The sequence below is a fragment of the Uloborus diversus genome, chromosome 7 (assembly GCF_026930045.1).
Source record: "Uloborus diversus isolate 005 chromosome 7, Udiv.v.3.1, whole genome shotgun sequence".
Classification (NCBI taxonomy): domain Eukaryota; kingdom Metazoa; phylum Arthropoda; class Arachnida; order Araneae; family Uloboridae; genus Uloborus; species Uloborus diversus.
In genome coordinates, this window is record NC_072737.1 from 28,000,394 (window position 1) to 28,019,966 (window position 19,573).

The 19,573-nt window shown below is 34.1% G+C and overlaps 1 protein-coding gene across 1 annotated transcript in view; it reads left to right on the plus strand.

Annotated features, from left to right (window-relative positions):
* LOC129226432 (uncharacterized) overlaps positions 1-19,260 on the plus strand; it is a 35,119-nt gene extending 15,859 nt beyond the window's left edge. The window contains exons 4-6 of the mRNA XM_054861035.1: positions 9,081-9,233; positions 17,068-17,221; positions 18,876-19,260. Coding sequence (XP_054717010.1) covers positions 9,081-9,233; positions 17,068-17,221; positions 18,876-19,082 — 514 coding nt within the window. The 3' untranslated portion in view covers positions 19,083-19,260. The remainder of the gene's footprint in view (positions 1-9,080; positions 9,234-17,067; positions 17,222-18,875) is intronic.
* The last annotated feature ends 313 nt before the right edge of the window (positions 19,261-19,573 follow it).

The following is a 19,573-nucleotide window of genomic DNA, read 5'->3' on the forward strand; positions in this document are numbered from 1 at the left end:
AAATTCGAAACATACAGATTCAACTGTATGTAATATTCCCACTGCGCCGCTCATAAAATTAAACATACTTAACAATTTTCAGAATCTATGACAAAAAAAGGCTACATATTCGTAGATTTAACAAATCAATCTCATTTCTAAAGAAAAGTGTGAAATTTCACTCAATTATCAAAAAAATGTTGCAGCACAGTGAGGAGTGAGGCGTCTTTACGCTTGAGGGTCAATCATTGAGCTGATTTTCAATGGCACTGGAGGGGGGGGGGAGGGGAATTTTTGACCACTGTTATTCAGAAAAAAATTTTTGATTTTTTTTTCTTTTTCTTTTCTCTTCTTTTTTTTTCTCTTCTCTTTTCTTTCTCTTCTCTTTTCTTTCTTTCTCTCTCTCTCTCCTTTTTTTTGGGACAAACATTTCGGGGGGGGGGGGGGGGTTTGTCCCCAAAACCCCCCCATTAGCTACGATCCTGAGCTTGGGGCACATGTGAACACGATTGAAAGACGAGCATCATATTTCAACGAAAAACTCATTATAATGAAGCATTAACGTATATACTAATTACATTCAAGGGTTTGTAACCTATAGCTACAGTCAGTTTAAATTTTACAGTATAGCTGGCATTAAGAAAATATTTTTTCTGAATTATAGAAACCTGCTCACTGTCAAATTTTAAAGTTTCATAGCAAAAAAAAAAAGGTTTCAAAAGTTTCTAATCAATAGATCGACAAGAAAAAATCTTATAAGACTAAACAATATAAAAAATAATTTTATTATGTAAAGCATATTCTTGTTATATAAAGCGTTTAAGCTTCATAAAGAATATGATGATGAATTAAAAAAAAATTCTACACTTCAGTTTTTCGTTAAAGAAAAATATTTTGTCTTTATTTTCTTTTTAAGTATTATATACCACTGCATTTTTAGCCAACTATTTAGTAATTAACGAATTAAGAAAATAAAAAATAATTAAATGAATAATTATCAATTATGTAATAATAATTAACAATAAATTTACAAACTGATTGCAACAAAATAATATTTGTAAATCTCTACATCTCTTTTAATTGTTATAATAAGTGTAAACTAATATTTATACTTGCGGAGAGGATATGGGAGCTGTTCACATGTGCCCTGGCATCTACCTTAGAACTAATTTTCAAAAATAAAGAATTTTTAATTTAATTACAAAATTTAAACATTGGCATACATTTACGTGAATGTTCATTTCGTGGTTTGCAATAATTAAATTTAGCTTATAAATTAGTTATGTTTTTACACGAAGAAGACAGTGATAAAAGTACATCAGCATCTGCTAAAACAAAGAAGCTGTCGTCACCACAGGAAAATAAACTGACTCCATGCTCTGAAAGTTTGTTTAAAAAGTAGGGCAGGTTGTGCTATTACTTGAGAATTTTTAGCTTGACGTTATCCTAGCAAAATATACCACGTTCACATGTGCCTCGTGCTCACATGTTTCCCCTTTTCCCATATATATATATATATATATATATATATATATACTAGCTGTACCCAACGCGCGTTGCTACGCCAACAAAAAAATACATCATTATACTGATTTTCATGACAATCGGTTGAGCGGGGCAGAAGTTGCTACTCTGCAGTGCCACCTGGTGGCTAGTGGCTTCAATGAGCATATTGTGGAAAAATACATATATATAGCAATTTTCATAATAATCGGTCCAGGTATCAAGTGAAGTCGTGACTATACTCAAATTTTGTACTCACGCAGTTTGCAAGATCAATCAATCGCTAAAAATATCAAATAGAAATAGTTTTAAATCCCCCCGTTGCATGAAAAGCCATAAAACAATAAAGAAAGAATTTATTTGTTCAAACTGAAGAAAAATGGCAACAGCTAACTTCTTATCAATGAGATCTTTCACGCGAATTAATTTCTGCAGCCGATAATTTTATTCGTATTTATCCAATGGATTGTGACTTAAATTGGAATAAAAAAGGAACTATCGATCGGATTTTTTTCGAACTGGTCTATAAACATTCCCAGTACCAAAAATAACAAACGGTGAAAGTTTCAGCCAAATCTGCCGGGTAGTTTTTGAGTTCATGGATGACATACAGACAAACATTCATATATCAAGAATCAATCTATGCTGGTGAGAAGTTGGCGGTGGGGCAGGTTCTAGCTAAAATAGGTGTGACAAAAGAGGAAGACAGGTAGGATGGTTTAGCAGATATTTGGCAGTCTAACTAGATTTCATAACTACGAGGCGTATCCTGAAAGTAAGTACCGTTTCGTTCTAATGCCGCTGCAGCGCTGCTGTCGGCGCTCAGTGCATGCGTACTTGTTTCCTCTGTTCATCGGCTACAAACTCGCGCCATTACGGTTGATTTGTCATGTGTTTTGCGTTTACTGTGGCCGTATATAATGTTTAAAAAAATCGATGATCCCGCCGACTGTGAAATTCGTTCTGTGATCCGGTTTTTGAATGCAAACGTAGAGGAATGCTCAGTGAAGGAATTGTGTTGCTGCATGACAATGCTCGGCCCCATACTGCTCGTGACACTCAAAGATTAATTGAACAGTTCGGTTGGGAGCAGTTTAATCACCCGCCATACAGCCCAGACTTGGCACCGTCTGATTTCCACTTGTTTCTGCACATGAAACGAGAACTTGGAGGTAGGCGCTTTGCTTGTGATGACAACGCAAAAAACGCTGTAAATTTATGGCTCTCTTCATTGGCGGCAAGTTTCTTTGAGGCAGGTATAAATAAGCTGGTGAGCCGCTACGACAAGTGCCTCAACAATAGTGGAAACTATGTTGAAAAATAATTTAAGGTATGATCTTTCATGTAAACATTAAATAATCTTTAAAAAAAAACATTTTTATAGCTTTTTTTTATAAACAGTACTTATTTTCCGGATACGCCTCGTATTTAGGACTGAGGGTTTTGGGTTTCAAGATAAAGGCTTTTTTTGCAGGGAAGAGTTTTATTTTTTTCTTGGGGGGGGGGGGGACTTTGTAGCACGGTTGTTTTTGAGGAGATTACCTTTACATTTCAAAGTCCAGCCACAAAGCTCTAAATTAACACTTTCTGCATCTGAATCAATAGATATAGATTAAACTTCCGATTATGCGCAAGTAACGATTATCTGGACTGCAGTTTGAAAACCACACGATGATCTGTTTTCAGGAGAGTTTCTTCACTTTTTTAAATAAATCCATTTCAAAATTATTATTGAAGTTATTGCGTTACCTAGATGGGGAGAGCGTAGAAAATTGTAACCATTGTTAGAAATATATTGGTAGAGACAAGGGCAGATCCGGCATCCGATTTTGGATGAGGTTACTAGCGGAAGGAGGGGTTAATATGCAATTTTAGAACATAAATAAGGGATCTGAGTTTTATTTTTTTTGAAATGTATGTTCCTAAAATGTAAGTTATATTTGAACATATCGGGGGGGGGGGGGGGTTCATGACTCGCATGATCTCCCCTCTGAATTCGCAACTTGATAGAGAAGCCTTTATGCAGCACAGTAAAAAAAGTTATTAAATAAAAACAAAAAACCCGACTGCGTAAAAACCAAAAAAACTGAAAAGAAAAATGTATAAACCCATTAATTTAGAATGTTATTAAGTACTACTGAATAACTACACCGTTGAAATATAGTTTTATAACCGTACACAGATAAGACAAATCATAAATTCAAAAGCAGAATAGAAGGATCAACAGTCGGGGCCCACTCCTTTCTGATTCAAGGAATTCTGTAAATTGTCTTATCTGTGTACGGTTATAAAACTTTCAACGGTGTAGTTATTCAGTAGTACTTAATAATATTCTAAACTACTGGATTTATACATTTTCTTTTTAGTTTTTTTGGTTTTTACGCAGTCGGGTTTTTTGTTTTTATTTAATAATTATTTTTATTTTACACTTTTTGGTTAATTTTCATTGACTTATTTATTATGATTATGAGACGGTATATTTCGCAATCGTCATTTCATTGAGAGAGGTATTTTGTATCGTGAGGTTTATTAAGTAACTTGCGGTGGTCTAAACTACTGATAATTAGTCCCTCTAGGGACCTATTTCGGCTTGAAGCTACATGTGCTTTACCTTCGGCAAAAATGCGCGAACTTAAGTCAACCACAGCACAGCTATATAAACAGCCTGTATAACTCATGATGACGCGAAATCGGAAACGTAGTCAGTCAAATCTTTTCTTTCTTTTGGTGCTGAATTGCACACGTATATTTTGATGAGGACTACGATCTGCGTGAATTGCCTCCCTTACGCATGATATATATATTTATTACACATACAAACAGCATATGAAAGAATTTACATCACAAAGAAGGGAAAGTACAACCGGAGCGAGTGTGGGAGTCGAATCCACCGCCTCAAGTGTGCCAATGTCAAGCAGTCACTCAGACCGCTCGGCCACTGAGGCCCCGTCACTCAAATCTTTCTCGCAAAACTAAAAAAGCCTGTCAAGAAAGTACACGTCGCGAAACTCAGTCCCTTGAATCAAGGCAAAAACAAATGCAACATGTTAGAGATGAAAATCGAAATAGTAGACTTTCTTTCTTTTGGTGCTTATTGCACGGGTTTATTTTGATGAGGACTACAATCTGAGTGTCTTGCCTTCGTTACGCATCATTTATTTTTTATTACAGTACAGAATTCATATAAAGAACACATGAAAGAATTTACATCAGAAAGAGGGGAAAGTGTGGTGTCTTGACCCACCGCCTCAAGTGGGAGAAGCAATCGCTTAGACCCCTCGGCCACTGAGATCCCAATTAGTAGACTTAGTAAACAAAAACTTCAGGCAGTGAAAACTACCAGCATTTGTCTCACGCAAGTAGCGTGCGACACAGTGTGCGACACCCAGCGTGCGCCGATCCCAAACTGACAAAATGGCAACTGGCTTTTGAAATGGTACTTTTGATTACTGTCATGTGTTTAGTGATACTCCCAAGGTTAAGACAAATCGATTGGCGTAAGAATTACCAAAATTGGCCAAGGCGTTTAGCCTGTAGAACGCCACATAGGAACAGACATACATACATACACTGATAAACACATTACCCTCCTTTGCGTCGCGCACGCGCAGTCGGGTAAAAAAAGTTCTGGAGATCTTTTATTGCCACGGGAAGGTAAAACGTAATATCTGCAGAAATGAGTCTTAGAATTATTTGAAGAAAAGGCAAAGTGAGGCAAAGTGAAATGGTGAAATATTTATGTGCTTTTAGCGCCCCCTATCTAAGAATACTATTTTAACTATGTAGTATCACATGTAATCTATTCTAGTCAAGAAAAAATTACATATGAAAATCAGAGAACATTACAATTCAAAAATTGATATTCAATTGTAATTCTTTGATGTAAGTCAATAAGTATTTTTGTTATTATTAAATGATAATATTATCTTTGTTAACATTTCAAATATTAATTGAGACTTACTAATATAGAGTACAGTATTTATTTGTTTAATTTTAAGCATATTTGTATTTTAAATAATTTGTACAATTAGTCAAGTGCACGCGGGGCAAAATGGATGAGACAAAGTGAAGTAGTTGATATCATTTACTTATTCAATACTTTTTTCAAACCCTTGCGTATTCGTTTAATAATTATTTTATTTACATTCCTTCATTTCACAATTACCTTTTTTTTTATTCACTCATTCACTTATTTTCATATTCATTCACTGTTTTACTAACTATTTATTTTTTTATCACACATTCCTTTATTTATTATTTTTTCTATTTGTTTATTGTTTCATTACTTTTCATTTTTTCATTCTACCTTTTCCTTACTGATTCTTTTGATCAAAAATATGTTTAATCATCGGATAAAAAATATTTAATTAAAAAATATCGTATTTTTCACTTTGCTCCATGAAAAAATGAAGTGAAGAATTTCTACCCTTTTTTACCGTACAAATTTACCACCAAAAATTTAAAAAAAATGTTTCAATGCAAGTTTTATCACAAAATGTATTGTTCTTTCTTTATGGACCGTAATTTTTAGAACAAAATTCCGATTTGTTCATTTTGAAATTAGTTATCTTAACCATTTCATTTCATTTACATTAACTTTCATTTTGTCCTACATCCCATACATAGCTCGCAAAATCTAAAAATTCTAACATGACCGTTTGAAATATATTTTTGAAGTTGTTGAAAATGCTAAATTGTAACATTCTATTCGATATTATAAATGACAGAACTCTTGTGATACTGTGAAGTACAATGCCGAAGCTTGTAACACATCTAGACATTTTAATTTAATGCTTTAAAGTTGTATACTACTTTTATGAAAATAATTTATTTTGCACCTCATTTCTGACGCAACTCAAAGTTACCTCATAGGGCCGGATACATTTAAAACAGGCTAATAATTCATTTTAAATTGGATATTCGTGGAACAATTTACGAGTGTTCCTTCTGTTTTTTTTAACAAGAACAAAAAAAAAACTTTTTTAAAAATATGAGTGAGACATTTTAAAATAGAGCAATTATTGCTAAACATTACCCTGCAGCGGCGGGTCGTGCCTTGCAAAATTGAGGGGGTCAGATTATGAGATTATGGGTGCACTCGCCCCCCCCCCCCCCCCCCCGGTTTTTGAAAAAACAAAAAATAATGAATATTTTTTTTAATATTTAAACGTTCTTAAAATAATTATTTGTGTTAAAATATTTGTAAATCAATAAAATCAAATTCACTTTAAATTCTGTCTAAATTATCATTTAAGAACGCTAATAACTTGAAGAAAATAGTCAAGAAAGGAGCAAACGGTCTAATCTTGTGCAAATGAAGGTTCCTTCCTTTTATGTTTATTTTACATAGTCTGAACACGTAAAAAGAACATCCAAGTTATGTAAAATAAACAACATACAGGCAGGGTAACGGTCTCTGCGAATCCTGCTGTAAATATTGAGGTTCAATGCGTTGAATTGAGGGAGAAAAAAAATTAATAATCCGCGGCAGCGTATAATCCGCACCTCATTAATTTTACACATTTTTAACAGATAATCCACGGATTATGCGCAGGAAAAGAGTACACTCCAAGCACGTACACACACACACAAAAAAAAAAAAGGAAAATAAATAACAAAATATAAATTATTGTCTAAAAGTAGTGAAGGGCCCAGGTTCCCTCCGGCCCTTCCCACGAGTCGCCACTGTTACCCTGAATGACTGCACTCTTGCTGATTGCAAGAAACATGCAAACATATGAGGCAGTGAGAAGCAAAGGGATGTAAAGTGGCAAGATTAAAAATTTGGAGATAACCAGTGCAAATGGTAGGTGAACCTCTCCTCTGTTTTGGGGTACTAGTAGCCCTGGTAGGTGCTGGTATACAGCATGATTTAGAAAAACTTTTAAATGAAAGCCTACCTAGGATCGCAACTTTAAACGTGTTTTACTCAAAACTTGAAAATGTCCACTTACATCCCTTTGCTTCTCACTGTCTTATATGTCTTTTGGTCAGGTTCAGAAAGGCTTTAGTTCAGTAGTTGCTTTTTGAACTCGAAATGTTGGGTCAAATTCAATTTTAATCCAAAATTTTTCTTCATTCATACCTATTCCCAGCAAAATAAATACATTAAAAAAAAAAAAAAAAAAGCAAAAATAATAGTAAATCTGATTAGAAAAAATTTCAGCAAAATATTTTACAATAAACCTCATTGTTATATTTGTTAAGCTATGATTAATGTTCAAAAAGTATTTTTCAGCATTATTTTGTATGAAACCATTATTCAGAGAAGCAATTCTTCGTAAATAGTTTTGAAAAGAGCTTTGTTGAGAAATAGTTTTATGTATGAAATGGAAAGGAAAATGATGAATGTAGTAGCGTTATGATATTTTTATCCAACTAAAAATGATTCGCTGTCATGTAAAGTGCTAAAATAATTTAGTCCAGCAAAATGTACATTTATTTAAAAATATTAACTGAAATTAATCCTATGATCAATGCGGTTTCGAACAAAACTTTTTTTATTTTTATATTTTTGAAACTGGCGCATTCCAGTTAGCAACAGTTAGAACAAAGTTATTCAATATTTTACAGTTTGGGAAACCCTTTGAGCTTACCGTTTTCTTGAAGAAATGTACTGATCAAAGAACAAAGGGAAAAAATGTCAAAGTTTTATCCTAATCAAATTTACAAAATTATTATTTCATCTTCATTTCATACCAATACAAAAAGCTTGGTAAGAAAATTGGGGGCGGGATTTTTAGTTTTTTAAGTATTCTGCGAATTTGGAGCAAACGCGACAATGTTTTAGCTACGACAAGTTAGGGGCCATTCATTAATTACGTAAGGATGATTTTGGCAATTTTTGACCCGCTCCCTCCCCCCATGTAAGGATACATAAGATTTTCAACCCCCTCCCCCACCCCTGCTATTCTTACGTAAGATACCATTTCGTTTTCCAAAATAATAAAATAACGAACTAAGACTAATAACTAGACTAAATGTTTTTTCGCAATTTTTTTGAACATGATGCGATACTAATAAAAATAAAACATGTCATACATAGTGCGATTTTTTTTTTTAATTTTACACCATTCATTCTTTGTAAACATAAAAAAACAGCTGATCCTAACAAGTTTTTTTATCTTCCAGACGCAAATGAAATAGGATCCCTGCCAAACCACTTGACTGCGCGATTTCTAATGTAAAATATCGACTTGAAAAATCTTACGCAAGAATGGGTTTGGACCCCCCCCCCCAAGTAAGGATATGTAGAGATTTTTCCAACCCCCCTCCCCTTCAGGCCCCTTACGTATTTAATGAATGGCCCCTTAATACCTGGAATTTTTTTCAATGACTTGGATGTTATTATTATTGTTTTGTTTTAGAATGTTTTTATGTCTGGAATAATTTTATTTTATACACGAAACACTTATTGATATTTAATTTTATTAGCAAAACGCCTTTACGAATTGGATATTTTATAAAAATTAAAACTTGACTCATACGTTGGAGCTTTTATTAGGTTTAGTGATCATTTGCGCATAATGAACTTTGTAGAAACTATTCTTGACTGTGCAATAGAAGTACAATATGCTGATTTTTTTTTTCTTTTCCAGGATAGCAAACGACTGGTCCTTTGATGAGGATATTCATCGGAAGTTCGGCTGTCAAGTATATTCGTTCGATCCCAGCATGGGATATGACGACCACATGCACAGCAAAGGGATCTGGTTTTACGATTTAGGCATTGGAGAATTCGATGGACAAATGTTCGTAGCCGTGTTCATTTGTTTTTAAAATTTATATTTAGTGGTATTCACACTCCTCTGAATCAAAATAATTGCTACATTTAGGTACAAAGTTTTGTCCAAAGCTAGTTGCTACATTTGGAAACTTTTGCACTAAATATCAAAACCGATAATTTTCTGATTTTACTTAACCATTTCTCAGAAATTTTAAATTACTTTGCTATCATTCAGCAACATTTTCCTACCAAGCGTTCCCTCTTTAAATCAATACTAAATTAATTACAAAAATCCAGGGCTCACACACTCTTAAGCTACGCCTGGTTTTGTGAAGACTCTTCCATCAGTAATCACAAAAAACTATCTTCTAGTTCAGAGATTCACAACCCTTGGTCAGCGGACCACCAGTTTTTTGCAACCAATTTTCACGTGGTTCGCGAGAACAAGTGAAAATTAATTAAAACCATTTGTATAGTAGAAATTAAATTTATCGAAAAAAAATTTTGGTTTTATCTCATTTCAACTAATATAATTGTTATAAAAATATTATTTCTACTGTATGTTATCCGCTGAGGATTCAGCAATGTACCAAGTGGTCCTCGGTTGAGAACTACTGTTTCTAGCTAATGAATTGTGGATTCATTGTTAAGCAACTTATCCATCTGGTCTACTCGTGGCAGAGTCCTTGCAAAATGGGGCGTGGTTTAAGACTGTGCAAGCTCTGCATTTTAAAAACTATTTTAGTAAATTTTTAGAAGATAAGAGGAAATACTTGATACGTAAATAATGTTAATTAATAGCATATCTCCCTGATATCAGTAAAATAAATAAATAAATAAATGAACAAAATCATAAAATTATAAGTATCAATAATCAGTAGGGGAGGCTGGGGTAATAAAAGACAGGGGTAATAAGAGATGCAGTCAAAAAATCACAAAAATACTTAGACAACTTTTAAAAATATGTAATATAATGAACCATATGTATACTTTACTACAATTCACTTATTTAAAAGTTTATAACATGTTTTGATTTTTTTTTTCATGCAATGAAAAAAACCTTCACATTTTAAAAGTACGCGACCTTTTTACGTTTTTATTATTTTTATTTTGTAGGTGAGGTGTTTGGGAGTTATTAATGTGTTAACTTCTGACCAATACTATGACTATTGATGTAATATTTTTTGAAATCTTGAAAGCCTTCTTTATTTACAGATTGTGAGCCAGTCTCTTATTACCAGATTTTGATTTTTTGTGAGGGTAATAAGAGACAGGTAACTGTTATTACTGCATACTAACAAATTTGTTTGTTTTGGGTGAAATACAATGAGTTTGATGGTTAGTCTAAGTTTAGCAAGTTCATAGAATAGTTTTTTTTTTCAACGTAGCCTAAATCTAAAATCAGCTGTACTCATCAGAGTAGATCATATTTAGATGTTATAAATGCATGATTTTATGCGTAGAATGTCTGTAAGTTACTAATAAATCACTACAACTTCATTAGATAATAAATAGCCTAAGTTCGTTTATACTTAGGGACTAGAAAAAATCTCTAAAAACACATACTTTAAAAACATGTTTTTTAACCTATTTTAGACTATACCTTTAGAGAACTTTTAAAATATTTTTTGGCCACTTTAAAAATTATGTTGATGTTTTTTTGGTCAATCCCTAGGTTATGCTCATTATTTAGAACTATCATGAAGTCTAATAATATATTATTTAGGACCTAGTATTGTAAGAAATGAACTTCACAAACACATTTGTAAACATTAATTTTTGAGAAAAAATATTTTTTTAACGGATGAAAATATCAAGAATTTAAAAATATTGGCGGATTCAGAATTGTTTGCAGATGTCTCTCATTACTCCACATGATTTTACCTTGCTATACATGAAGAGTTGCAGCCTTAGTCTCTTATTACCCCATGGGGTTCTTAGAGACAAGAATTTATTGAAATTTTTAAACATTTTTTAACCAAAATATTTAAATTAAAAAGTAATCGCCTAAAAATCAAGAGGAGATCATTTAATTCAGTTAATATGAGGTATTTGTTTCAAGTTATTTGGAATATTAGTGTACATTTTATTATTATTTTTTTTGTCTCTTATTACCCCTTTTGTCTCTTTTTACCCCAGCCTCCCCTACAAAAGTATTCAAACGTGATAAGTAATGTGGGACAGAGCACGTGATACAACCGATTTTCCACATTACAGTTGTAAATATGATTATTGTAATGAGAGCCTGTTAACTCTTTCCAGATTTGATTAGTTGCTGAAACCTTATTGCTCGTAATCGTCATCGATTGAGCTACTGCTCATTTTTTTTTTGTGAATCAACGAAATTTATTTTTTTTATTTTTATTTTAAGCAATAAAATACACAAAATCGCTTGAAAAGTAACTCAGTGAGCTCATTATTTACAAATCCTGTACTTTTTTTTTAAATTCAACCTTCAATATTAACCTATGAACCCTTTATTAATGGGATCATAATGGATAAATTTTCGCTTAGAGCACAGTGCCATTCGAATTTTGAAGTGGTTTTTAGACTTTTCAAAGTCGAGGGGAGGGGTTGCACCTAATGTCTGTAATAGACAGATTCAGGGCCGGAAATTTGAATAGTAGACAAATTCAGGGCCGCCGAGAGCCAAAGCGAGCCCCTTATTAGTTTGATTTCCGCCCCCCCCCCCCCGTAAAACTTATAATGTATACTAGATCCATCCCGAGCCGGGACCCCTGAACGGTCGAGCCCTTAGTTTCCGACAAGGCTGACATGGCCTCTCGTCGGCCCTGGACAAATTTTTAACTGCAAAAGAAAAGAAAAAAAAAAAGAATTTTATATGGAATTCTGAATGGAGTTCCGCCTTGCAATCGAAAGGCACACATTTTCAAAGATGTATATAATGTAGATTTTACCACTAATGCTCGAAATCCCTTAACCTAGATAATTTGCAGATTAACTGATTTGCTCCGTCAAACGTGCGGAATAATGAAATTTCTTTATTTTAACTATTTCCATAACGTGAAAGATTTTTTGAAAAAAAAAAAGATTTTAGTTCAAAAATTTGCAATGTTTCCACAGTCTTTTGATAGCACTTATAATATATGTATGCATACTTTTTCTTCCATTTTACAAATTCATTTCCTTAGTTGCAATTACGTATGTTTAAAAATGATACTTGCTACTTTGTATTAAAGTTTTAAAATTAATTGATGATTTGATTCTATCAACTAAAACAGAACCTCTTTAATCTGAACTCCCGTACGCAGAACGTGCACTAATCCGAGCGTTGCCGCGTTGAATGCTGTTCAAAGCAGTTGATGGTCTTGAGACTCAACAGTCAAAAAAACACACTTTCGTCATTGGTTGCGAAACAAATTAGAGACATGAATTTTAAAACTTTGAATAATTAGCACATGATTCATAGCACAGTAGTACAGGACTGAATTTTGTGTTTATGACATAATTTTTTACTAATATAATACTGTTTATATTCTATGTTTACTATTAATTAAATAAACAACATTTTACACTGTAAAGCATTTCTCTGTTTTTTGTAGCACAAATGGTTCATTTCTGCTACGTTATACTTGTTATTATGAGCAGAATGTGTAAAAAGCAGAATATGTTCTGCAAACCGAACGATTCGATAGTCCGCACTTCCCACGGTTGCAATTATTTCCCGTCAAAAAATTTCTATTTAAGTTTGATACTTACTTGGCTGTAATAATTTGATTCTTTCGACATCGGAAAAATATATAAATTACTAGCAAAAATACTCGGCTTTGCCTGGGTCAGTAATAATTGTGAGAAATAATCGCTACTTTCATTCGTTTTCTGTTTTAACTAAAAGAACTCAAAACACACCGCTATTACGTGATTAAAAATCGAGCTTCTTCCTTACCCATAAAAGTAAAATATCAAAAGTATAAAGAACGAAACAGTATTCAGTTAGAATAGCAAAAGTATAAAGAATTAAATAGTATTCAGTTAGAAACGAAAGCACGACATTTAAGCATATAAAAATTTGAAGAATTTCCAAAATATGAACTAACAAAAACAAAGGTCACTCAAAAAAACCGTACGCTTTATTTATTTAATTAAATAGTACACACACAAAAAAAAAAAAAAGGAAAAAAAGAAAAAGCTCTCGACTATGTTTCCCTAAGTGTGCAAAAAGTAGAGTTTCCAAATATTTAAATTACTTTAAATGCCATGCTTGCTCCAGAGAAGCCTTGATTCAAAATTTTCGTTATGATTATTATTAATATTGCTGTTGTAAGGCGACGAATTTTTGTAACAATGGGTTTTAAATGTAATCATTTAATGGGGAAATTACATGAAATTTACTTTTCCATCATAGCTTATTTTAAACTAAGTTTTTTAGAAATAAATTATAGCCTATGTTGCTTCCTGATGATGTAGCTATCTGTGGTGGAAAAATGGTTAAAATCGGTTCAGTAGTTTTGAAGTTTACCCCGGAGATACTTACAAACAGAATTAACCATTTATGTAAACAGATTTTATTTAATTTTCCTTAATTGTAATAACATTTTAAAACGTTTAATTCGTTACATTGTAGATTTTCAATTGATTGATGATTGTTTCTATAAGTAAATGTGTCGATTTTAATTGCATTAACTTGATTCTTTACACTACATTAATTTTATGCGTGCAAAAACGTTGCTGCTGTCCCAGTCGAGATCTTATTGTCACTTTAACGAGTGTCTAGTAGGTAATGGCAGTTTCTGGATAATTGGCCGATCGCCTAGGTAATTTGTGGAACGACACAATGTGACACTTGAGTGGATCAATCCAGTTAATCTGCTCATTACCTTGATGATCTGCAGAATAACCGAAGTATGCACTTTAGCTATAACGTATAGCAGATGTTTGTTTTGCAAAACCGGTGCGGCGACTGACCTATAGTGAAAATCAGAGTTACATATTTTATATTCTGTTGATTTCATCATTGTTGATTATTGCATTTTGATGTTTACTTTTTATCATCTTTCAAACATAAAGATGTACTGTCGAAACTAAAACCGATCTCCACTCCGTCTGTAAACAATATTGTATCTGGCAATAGTGCTTTCTTAGTTGCGAGCAGTGAGTTCGAGGTTATGTAGCTAAAAGATTTGACCGGTCCTCACCAGACGAAATAAATGTGTGTTTAGTATTATGCTAATTTATAAAGTAAATGCACCAATACACTAACAATTAAGTACATGTAAGTTAGTACTACATTGATAACATCTTCTTTAACATCTAAGCATGGTGATTGTGTAGCAAGGTTAGCATAAACTTATGAGGAAAGTAAAAAATAATGAACTAAAACAACGTTGAAAATTCTAAAAATTGAACATGTGTCCTCAGGAAGAAAAAGAATTAGAAGCAGTGGTGTCGCTATCGGAGGCGGAGGGGGCGGTCCCCCCGGTCGTCACCCGTCCGGGGGGTGACACCCGAAGTGAAATTACAAGTTTTTTAAAAATATAACTACTTCAATTCAGAAAATGTTCCCCAATATTTTAAATATATACTCTACCAAATGCAATTGCATCTTCTCCCCCATGGCATCAAACATTATCAAACATCATCTAAAGTGCATTTCTAAGACTACAAATTTGAAAAATTTCCGGGACAGGAATCCCCAGACCCCAGACCCCCTTTCCTTCGCCCATCATCCAGTGATTATTAAACTCAGCAATACAGTTATGTTGTCAATGTTAAATCCAGTACTGACTATCTTTTAAACCAAAAAACTGAAGCCCATTATTTTTTCTTGTGTTTGAAATTATTAGAGGAGCGATTAATTTCATTAACCTCCTCACTTTTTTCACCTCGCGACGGCCCTATACATAGGCGTCTAGGGCAAGAAAGTGTTAGTATTTTTTTTTTTTTTTTTTTTGTCTTTTGTTCATTAGCTAAATTAAAATTTCGTTCTAAAAGTATGTAGTTTCTGAATATTGTATGATCTTCATATTTACCTTTTTCTTTCGCGTTTGTAGGGAGGAAAGGGGGGAAGGGTGACACCACAAATTACCGCCCTGGGTGTCACCACAAATTACCGCCCCGGGTGTCACCCATGCTAGGTACGCCACTGTTAGAAGTAAATTTTATATGATCAAAATGTCAAAATTGCATTTGCTTGGTAACATTAAAACCAGATTAATAGATTCATTAATTTATTGCAAATTAACGCATCGAATTTTAACAGTCTTGAAATTTTTTATTCAACTTTGCGGATTATTTCAAGCTTAAATGGAATTCTTTATGCTTCTTTAGTGGTCTAATTTATTTATTTGGCAGCTTTTTCATATTTAGATGGAACTTTCGGAATGACCAACCGTGGTGCTTGTAACTCTGCCTAATATTACATTTCTTACTGAACTGATTATTATTTCATGTAATACGCAATGAGTTTTAAAATATTGCAACTCGTTAGTGTCCTTTTTGTACGAGATTTAATATGAATAAAAAATATGAAAAAGGAAACTGAAATACAGTAGAACCTCGTTTATCCGACACCCGCTTATTCGGATCAAATTTGCATGGAGTCCATTTACTTAAATAATTATTTAAAATTATGATAGTAAGAACGAAACTATAAATACACCAAACATTCGGTTTTTGATTTCATTAAACGTATAACTCCTGCATTGAACGTACAATAAAGTACAGTCCTAACTTCACAAACAATATGGCGTACTTGGAACGTCATTTTGACACACTGCAGCTGAACAAAAGATGACTAGCAGTACCCGCAAGGCGATGCCAGTGCTAAGAATTTAAAGAAAGTCCGTTGAATAAAAAAAATCCACGCCTCCCCCCCCCCCCCTTCTGATGTGAAATGATCATTTTTCTTCAACTAAAATACGTACACAGCTTCTCAAAATACCATTGAATTCTCTTTGGAATTTAAAACTATTCGCCAAAACACATAAAACTATTAACAGTAGCTTTAAAACAGGAAACAATCCCTTAACTGTATAGTTCATCGCTTAACGCGCCAAGCAACCATGCTGCCATAACTGCTCTTAGGGAGTGAAACGTTTTTTTCTGCAATTTAAAATGTTCGCTAAATAAGCAATACTATAATAAAATATAATAAAGAACTATCACAACTGAATAATGCGACAAATCGAATCATTTATCAAAGTAACTATCTTAAACTATAAGGACATAAGCAAACGTTGAAGAAATCAAAACAAAACCCAATAGAAAAATCCTACAAATCAAATTATGTACCTGGAATATCGAAAAAAAAAAAAAACCCCACACATCCTCTCGATCAGTTAACTTACCCCGCCGTCTATTAGAAATTCATGGAATTAAACAACTAATTAAAGATTTAATTTACAAATATTTCGATCAAGCTGATTTTTTTTAATAGCCTATAGCCTTCCGCAACATATGGACTATTCAACACATTTTTTTTTTAAATTCGAACCAGTAGTTCCTGAGATTAGTGCGTTCAAACACTCTTCTGCTTTATATTATTAGTTTAGATAAAGTATTTGCGAGAAATGGTACTAAGTAGTTTTGTTACAAAGCATTGTTTTTCGCTATAACAAAACATAAGTCTGCTTTTTTAAGAATGTGTTTTGCTTTTTATCTGGATCGTCCAGATTTTCGCGTGTCCGGACTGCTTTTGGTCCCAGTTAGTCCGGATAAACGAGATTGTACTGTGTATAAAAAATGTTAACTTTAAAAACAAGGAGTAGTATCACTTGGCTGCAATCACCGATTGCGAAAATTTTAATTTGTCAGGAACGAACTTAAGTTGGTGTTTATTTATTCATTAGTCATTCATTCATTCATTCATTCATTCATTTATTTGTTTGTTTGTTTTTCAGAACTGTAAGTGATCAGATTTGGAACATGAAAACGTTTGATTCTATCTTACTTATGCTGGGACACAGAAATAAGACTATAGATGTTCTAAAACTAGATATAGAGGGCGCTGAATATGTGGTTTTAGAAGACATGCTAGAAAAAGGTCTATTAAACGTAAGCTATGTTTTAACTATATATGTATTTTTAATTAAAATGCCCAAATTTTTATGTATCTTGTGAGTAGAGATATTTTTAAAGTCTCAGAAAGCGTATTTCACTCGCTGAGTATCGGAATTTGGCTCTAAAATTACAAAGATATTTTCACGCATTGTTTTTTAAAGAAAAGATAGAAATTAGTATTTTGTGTGGCCACCACGCGTCGCAATAAGAGCTGCTACACGACTCGGCATGGAGTGAAACAAAGTTTGAATATCTGCCTGCGGAAGAGTATTCCATATTGTTTGTATGCGCAGCCAAAGTTCGTCTGTCGAAGCCACAGGACGAGGATTACGAGTGAAACGTCACCCAGAGAAATCCCACACATGTTCAATCGGTGACATTTCCGGGGAATAGCGAATCAAGGTAGGATTTGATAGTCCTGGTGACATGTGGACGGGCATTATCCTGCTGGAATACAGCCCCTGGCAATCCTTGCAGGAAAGGAATTTTTTGGGGCTGTAAAACTTCGTTTATGTATCGGGTACTGTTCAAACTGCCCACAATTCGTAGCAATTGTGATCGTCCATGATATGCTATGGCACCCCAGACCATAACTCCGGGTGTTCGTCCACTGTGGCGTTCGATAATGCACTCTGAAATGTGCCGTTCACCGACATAGCTCCTGACACGAATTCGGCCATCATGATGTCTCAAATTGAAGCGGGATTCGTCAGAAAAGACGACCTGCTGCGAATCAGCACACCAGCTCCTATGCACATTGGCCCATTGTAACCGCAGGCGGCGATGGTTTTGCGTGAGAGGAATCCTGTACAAAGGTATCCTTGCGCGCAGCCCACGTCTCCTAATTGATGAAGCACGCAATGAAACACCTGTAGCTGTTGACCACTGTGCTACCAACTGTCTAGAAGAAGCTGTGCGGTCCGTCAGCGCCATACGCACCAGGTGTCTGTGTTCGCGAGCTGATATCACATTTCGGGGTCCACTCCCGGATTTCCGAGCTGTCCGACCCTCGTCCGTCCACTGCTTCCAAACACGCATGATTGTGCTGTTGTTAGGCTGCACACGAGCGGCTACTGCACGATAAGACAATCCAGCTTCACGAAGGCCGACGATTCTGCCCCGTTCAAACACCGAAATTGCTCAAATTTCGCTTTTTTTCTTCGAAGAGGCTGTACCGGTCTGCAATTCTAATCATTTGCATATCATGCCCTAATTTACATTTCCTGCAATTTTCAGCTCACTCGCGTAAGTCCTTCGTGGTGTTGCAATTTTCACAAACAGGAGTGTAATAGTAATTATTAAGTTAATTTCGTCCATAAAAGTTAAACTAATTTCAAGGCTGGACTTTAGCAATGTGGATTAAGTTTTTAAACTGATGACTTGAACTGAATGAAAGAAACCTTCGAAAATTTGCTTTATATAAAAAGTTTAAATTTCCCAAATTCCACAAATATATGCTTGCTTAAGCAAAGGCTTGAAATTATTAATTTGCTTAAGTTTTTAACAGGACTAACTTTAAAATTACTATTTGTGTGACCACTTTGTATAAAAAATCACTTGTGCCCACTTTTTATTAAAAAAAAGGAGACCAATATACATTCATACAAGTTTATTTTAATAGTGATGCATTTTTATTTATTTATTTTAGCATGTCAATCATTTGTGCATGGAACTACACCTCCCAGATAATCCTTATTGGACTCGAGTTCTCAAGTTGCTGAAACGAATTGAAGCAGAAGCGGGCCTGCGGCATTTCAGCACTCGCAACAACACACAGATGCCGCTGATGAGAGTGCCAGGCTTTTACGCTCGCTACGAGCAACATTTCTTCGAAATGGCATGGTATCGACATTGAGATTGAAGATATTGAGAAGACCTACATGATGCCCTTTTTAGCCTTCTTTCCCGGTAAAAGTCAGAGAAAGACGAAAAAGGTATGAAAGAAGGCTTAACGCATCTTGAGAATATTACAAAAAACAAAAAAAAGTCAAAAAGAAAAAAAAAATAACAATAATTACTTAACAACAACTAAATAACCCGACAATTAGTCGGACTCCGACTCCCCGACTTCGACTCTGACTTCGTAGCTTTGGCAAAAAATTATACACGGAGGACAAATGACTGACTCCTATTCTTGGATATTCGACTCGGACTCCTTTATCCCAAAATGAGATTGGCTCCGACTCCTCAGCTATGGTTTTAACTGTGAAATAATTATTGTTAGTAAGACTTGTTTTTACTTTCACGCTAAGGTTGAGGACAAATGACTGACTCCGATTCTTGGATATTCGACTCGGACTCCTTTATCCCAAAATGAGATTGGCTCCGACTCCTCAGCTATGGTTT